The sequence below is a fragment of the Grammomys surdaster genome, unplaced genomic scaffold (assembly GCF_004785775.1).
Source record: "Grammomys surdaster isolate TR1022 unplaced genomic scaffold, NIH_TR_1.0 125985, whole genome shotgun sequence".
In the NCBI taxonomy this organism is placed as follows: domain Eukaryota; kingdom Metazoa; phylum Chordata; class Mammalia; order Rodentia; family Muridae; genus Grammomys; species Grammomys surdaster.
This window is the reverse complement of record NW_021620801.1, coordinates 12528-19303: the sequence shown is the minus strand read 5'-3', so window position 1 is coordinate 19303 and position 6776 is coordinate 12528. Positions and strand designations below refer to the sequence as shown.

The 6776-nt window shown below is 43.0% G+C and overlaps 1 protein-coding gene across 1 annotated transcript in view; it reads left to right on the top strand.

Moving 5' to 3' along the window:
- The window catches only part of LOC114609850 (ecto-NOX disulfide-thiol exchanger 1-like), a gene marked incomplete at its 3' end in the record, with an annotated part of 132724 nt that overhangs the window by 121697 nt on the left and 4251 nt on the right, over positions 1-6776 (top strand). The window contains exon 10 of the mRNA XM_028754244.1: positions 6531-6767. Within this exon, the coding sequence (XP_028610077.1) occupies positions 6531-6767 (237 nt within the window). The remainder of the gene's footprint in view (positions 1-6530; positions 6768-6776) is intronic.

Genomic DNA, 6776 nt, shown 5'->3' with positions numbered 1-6776 from the left:
TCTCTCTCTCTCTCTCTCTCTCTCTCTCTCTCTCTCTCTCTCTCTCTTTCTCTCTCTCTCACACACACACACACACACACGAAGTATAAGTGATCACTGTTGGAATGCATGAGTCCTAGTTGGGACCACATAGTTTTAGGAATGCTAAGCTGCGCTTCTGTTGTATCAGACCACAGTCTGGCCCACTCTCTCCATAGCTCTACGGACTTGGTAGAATTTGCAGCTGTCATTGGAAAGGGGGCAGCTGTGATCTGGGGATTAAGGGAAGGGAGCATATGCTATGAGAAATACTCTGGAGAGAAGAAAACCCAAGTATGGACAGTAAGGGAAATAGAATAAAAAATAATCATAGACGGATGTGTGTCTAAACACATCAGCTGGTGAATAATGTTCTGCAGGCACTGGGGTCTTTGAGTAAACTTAAAATACTAGAGCATGAATTATTACCATTGCACATGGGTATCCTTTAATTACTCCTTTAAATACACAAACCCAAACAATGCTTTCTGGGTGAAAAAAAAAGGGGGATTGCTTTTGTTTAAACCAGAGAATGCTGTTAAAATGGTGGGGAATCGGACTGAGTGCTTTCTGAATCCCTAAGTTCGGATTGGTTGCTCTCTTAAACCAGGACCATGAATTTCCTCCAAATATGTTTTCATAACTAAGGGTGACTACCTCAAAAGATAAGCTAACCAGGAAAAAATACACACACACACACACACACACACACACACACACACACATATGGGATAACTTCTTGGGAAGTGATCAATGGCCAGGTCATAGAGATTATACCTTAACATCTCTTGCCATTTTAAAGTAATTTTTTTGAGCCCTGGCTCTGAGTCCTCACTGGTTGTTGTTCACAGTGTGTGCTAGACTAATCAGTGAGATTTGGAGGTCAGAGCCAGCCAGGAAAATGTCACTGCAGTCATTGCTCAGGTTCCCGCACTTGGAAAGCCGATACAACAGCTGCTGTGGGAAGCTCCTGGGGTCGTCCTTATGCCCCAACAAGGGGTGCAGGGATGGGGCTTGCCAGCATGATAATCTGTCCACTTCCCCAAAGATCAGGATGGCAGCCACAGCCTGCAAGCCACTGTCACACTTCAGGCAGCAGGCTCTCTTTTCCTACAGAAAAGATGTCTCTAATTTCTTTAAAAGCAGATAAAACCTTGAGGCTTGTTGCGGTTCAAGAGATTGTTCCGCTGCATCGGGGAGACACATGCTGGGGTCTCAGCTCGGGAACGTGAGTCATGCATCTGTTGCACAAGGAGCTGTGGCAGGGATCCTCAGTCATCCGAAGGAACAGTTGCTGGTTCCATTCGCACAATTGCTCTGCTGCTAGGAAACACACTTTAACACAAAAGTCTGCTTGTTTTTATAGTTTTATAGTTTGAATTCAACATGAGATATGATCCCTCACATTCTGAAGGTTACAAGTTCAAGGCCTAGGCATCAATAAGTTTGGCTCCTTCCAAGGCTGTGAGAAAGAAGCTGCTCTTCCAGGTTCCTGGTAACTGCAGGCAGCTGGGTCTGTCCTTAGTTTGCAAACCCATTTTCCTGCTCTCTGCTTTGGTTTCCAGGAGATGCTCTTCTTGTATGCGTGTCCAGATTTCCGCTTTTCATGAGAACACAGCTCATGCAAGGTTAGGCATCCAGCCTGCTCTAGTTTGACTTCATTGTAGCTAATGACGTTTGCAATGATGCCCTTTCCCAAGTAACCTCACCTTCTGTAGTGCAGAAGGCTTGGGACTTCAGTTTACAGATGAGATGGAGTATCTGAAGAATTATGACAGGCACATGGTAGTCAAAAGTATGTCCTGAGTAGAGAAGGAAAGGACCAGAGCCAAGAGGCAAGAACAACATTGTATCTGTGGAGCTCTGGGTTGTGTGACATTCATGCCATCATGCCATCATAAAGAATAAAGCAGGAGAGGTCAGAGCTGTATCTTTATGCCATCCACGTGGCACCTTCTTAGTACATAGAAGCACTGTGCCCATGGCCTTTGCAATGCCTTCAATCTATTGACTGTTAAGCAGGTACATGGCTATTCTGTGAGGACACATGTTTAAATTGTAGGTGCTTTTTAAGGCTCATATTTCTACCATGTTCTGCCGTATAGGAATAAGTCACCACAGCTAGCTCATTTGAAATCTCACCACTAAGAATCCTCACAGCCATGAAACATGAAGCCCGTTCATCATTGTGATAAACACCTGAGATAAACAAACTTGCAGCCTTACGTGATTTGCTCATGGCTTCAGATACTTTGGGGCATGGACAGTTGTTTCGTGTGTTGTTTCTGGGCCTGTGGCTATATAGAATGTCATGGTGGAGAGGGTGTGGAGAAACAGAACCGACTATCTTTAGGCAGCCAGAGAATAGGGAGAATAGGGAGTTGGGGGTACTGATCCCCCCAATTCAAAGACACATCTCAATAACATGAATTCCTTCCAGTAGGCTTCACTTAAGGGTTCCATCACCTTTAGCATCAGGCCTTGATAGTTTCTAAGCCTTCAGCATCATCAGTAATTGGAGGACATACAAGATCAAACCAGAAAAACTCCAATATATGATCATTTCTATAATTCATTTATATTTGAGAGTATTGCTACACACACACACACACACACAGAGAGAGAGAGAGAGAGAGAGAGAGAGAGAGAGAGAGGGAGGGAGGGAGGGAGGGAGGGAGCATAATAAATGACTTTAGAAGTAGCAGCTGATGTTTAGAATTGCTTTCAGGTTTAGTCAGAAGTTTCTGACTTGTTTCCTCCTTTATTTCCTTGCCAGTGTGTTTGCGAGCATCACTCCATTTCTTATGTGTTAGTGGAAAAACAAAAAAACAAAAAACAAAGAACGACAGTACTGAGCAGAGTTCTTAAGAGTGAAAAGCCTTAGGGTGACTTTGTCCTGGTGTTTGTTTCTAAGTTTGACCCTACACTACACATGAGTCATAATTTAATAATATTAGACATTTCATACAAGAGGAAATAACAGCTTGTAGCCATGGAAACATGTTCATCTTTACCAAGCCATATGAGAGCAATTAAGTTAGCCTCTCTCTGCTGGGAGGCTAAGGAGGTTAGAGCCATTTTTTACTTTCATTTGTGTCTTTAGGTATACAAATAAAGAATAAACACTGTAAGCTCTGCTCATCTTCAGATTGCTACACTGAGCATGTCTTAGTTGGGGTTTCTGTTGCTATGAAGAGACACCATGACCAAGGCAACTCTTATAAAGCCAAGCATTTAATTAGGGCTGGCTTACAGTTTCAGACGTTCAGTCCGTTACCATCATCTTAGCAGGAAGCATGGCAGCCTACAGACAGACATGGTGCTGAGAGGAGCTGAGAGTTCTGCATCTTTAAAGGTAACCAGGGGAGACCAGCATCCTCAGGCAGCTAGGAGGAAGAAGCTCTCCTATGCAATGGGAAGGGCCTGAGCATAGGATTAGACCACCCCACAGCAACACACTTCCTCTAACAAGGCCACACTTCCTAACAATACCTCTCCCTGTGGGCCAAGCATACTCAAACCACCACCGAGTGATTTTTTGTTTGTTTGTTTGTTTGTTTTGTTTTTCAAGACAGTTTCTCTGTATAGCCTTGGCTGTCCTGGAACTCACTCTGTAGACCAGGTTGGCCTCGAACTCAGAAATCCGCCTGCCTCTGCCTCCCAAGTGCTGGGATTAAAGGCATGCGCCACCACTGCCTGGCGAGTGGTTTTATTAGATCTAAATAAAGTAATTTTTTTTATTTAGACATAGTTCTATATATTCTGACAAATGCATTCAGTTATGTGAGTTCATCACTATGGTAATCAATCTGTCAGTCATTTCCAGGGCCACTCCCTCAGCCCCCTATTCATACAACCCCATTTCCAGCATCCACTGACCTGAAATCTACCCTTACAGCTGGCCATTTCTAGGACTCCCCATCTACAACCCGTTTAGGCTTGCTGCCTTTGCTTAGCATGCATTTAAAGTCCCTCTGTGTTGCTGTGTGCTTTATTCCCTTTCCAGTCTATTGAGTAGAATTCTATTGTAAGGAAAAGCTGCAGATCGTTTATCTAGTCACTGGTTCACAGACGTCTAATGTTGTTTGCACTTTGGGATAAACATGCACAAATTTGCTATGAATATTCATTTGCAGGCCTTCTCTGTAGATGTATCTCTTCATCTGCACATGGAGAACTGCCTAAGATTGGGACACACAGAAAGCATCCTTCTTAAAATACTGCCAGTGTGTTTTCCAGAGTACCTGAACCCGATCCATTCCCATGAGACTGCGGGACTGTTCCAGGTGTCCCGTGCCCTCAGTCAGGCCAAGTCAGTTTAGCCAGACACTGTTAGCCAATGTAGTAAATGGATGGTCTTGTTATGGCTCATCCATATCTAAATTTAAATAGTACTTTTATTTTTATTCATAAGCATTGTCAAAAAATACCATATTCATAAGCATAATCTTAGAAATTAGATGTTTATTATTATTATTTAACAATTTCATAACTTGTACTACATTTGGTAACTCCCTCACTCTCTTTTATTTCCTTCCCATCCCTGTTAGCCTACCACCCATAAAAAAACCTGTTTCTCATATTCACGTAGTTTGATTTGGTTTTGTACCCCCAAAGAGTTTAACTGTGGCAATTTGTGTGATCCTTGGTTTAGAACTAATCAAAGCCTGGTAGGATGGCCAGTGGATATCCAACTAGTTCCTGTGCCTCCCCTGCTCCCAGAATCTGTTTGCTGCCAATAGATCAGCATAACTGGTAGAGCCCCATGCGCCCCTTCTCCATCCATAACCAACTGCAGGGCAGGGAAGACTTATGTAGTCCCAGAGCCCGTGGGCACAACTGCTATGAGCTCACGATTGCAATGCCTACGTCAAGCTTAGGAGATAGAATTACACATCCCTCTTCCCTGTCTTCCGATGCCTGCGTTACCTGCTCCCTCTTTGGCAGTGTTCCCTGAGTTCTAAGGGGGTTCTCTAAATGTCTTACTTAGATCTGAGCCCTCAACTATCCTTTACTCTCAGCACCTGTGTAATCATGAGTCCGTATTAACCCGTTTGCTACATGGTGAAACTTCTCTGACTAAGGCTTTTTGAAAGTAGTCTTTGTCTGTGGATATAAATATAGTTAGAAAGTGTTTGGACGCTAAGTCAATTCAGCTAATGAGAAGTTTTAGGTTCACTCCTAGGGCCTAAGACCTCTTGAGTGACAAGTTTCAGACCAGTTTTGTAGTACTAGACATAGATCACGTTTTATAGAGTGAGTGGGCCTCAAATCCAATCAGGGAGTTGTTGGTTAGTCCCCAGAGAGTTTTTCCCATTACTGTATCAGTAGTTACCTTGCCTGGCAGGTTGGGATTACAGCTCATAGAATCGTCACATGGGTAAGACTTGATGTCTTCACCCCATCACTGCCCATAACCAGCAGCAGCCTGCCCAGCACCGCCTGACACAATCACCCTTGTCCGGCAGGGAGGAAGCTCAATTTTCACTGTGATTCCTCTGTATCTTGAGTTCAAATTGTGTCGTGTCTTCAGCACAAGGGTCCCACCGACTTTGAATTGGGTTTCCTGACAGTAAGTTTACTTGTACTTCTTTCAGTTAAAAAAGTCAGACATTGTACTGAAACCTACATGAGACAACCGTGGGGAGTGATGAATATTCAAAAGCCAACAGGATGCCATTTAAACTGCTGATCACAAAACTGTGTATGATTAATGATGATTACTGACGCTCCTTCATAAATCCTTTAAGTGGGTGCCTTTTAATAGCATCATCACAGACAGTCTGAAAACCAGCTCTCATGGGCCAGCAAACCATGGGCCTGGCGGAGCAATGGCTCACCAATGTTCTAGCTTGACATTAGTAATGCCCAGGGCTTTTAGCTCTCTTGACAATATTTAGCAAGGGTAGATCAGGAAAAAAAAAAAAAACACAAGGAAAAGAGGATTATTATGATGAATACCACTTTAGAAAGAAACTAGGTATTTTTCTCTCTGTAATCAAAATAGAAGATACGTAAGATTTTCTTTACTTATCCAGCACATGGATAAATGTTACTACTTTATAAAAATAAAAAGTTTTCAGCAAAGTAATATTAATCCCAGTTAGGTCTGCTAAATGTTGAGTGAGAGTTCAACTTTGGAATACATATGTAATAAATTCTATCATTTTGAAGTAGGAACATCAGTGAATATATTTGTCTCCTTGGAGATGTTTAGCCTGCCCTCTGCATGCCTGTTTAAACTGCTCAGTTGCTCAGTAAGTACTGTCTTGTAGATATAGAGAAAAACTTATAGTATGTCCCTGTTCCTAACCACATGTAATGAAGCATGTGTATGTGTTAAAAGTCAAGACAAAATAATGGCAGCAGGTATGGAGGTCTTGTGGCTCTAGTGGTAGTGGTTATGAACTGCTGAAGATATTTGCTGTGGTGGTAGTGGTACCATGGTAACAATGGTGGCTGTGATAATAATACTGGTTACCATGGTGATGTTGCCTGTTGTATGGCTGAAGGGTGGCTATGGTAAGAATGTGAAGAGAATGTTGACTGAAGTAGGAATGTTGGCTGTGGTGATGGTGTTGACTAAGGTAAGAATATTAGCTTTAGTGAGGATGTTGGCTGTGGTGAGGATGTTGACTGTGGTGAGCATGTTGGCTGTGGTGAGGATGTTGGCTGTGGTGAGGATGTTGACTATGGTGAGGATGTTGGCTATGGTGAGGATGTTGGCTGTGGTGAGGATGTTGGCTGTGGTGAGGATG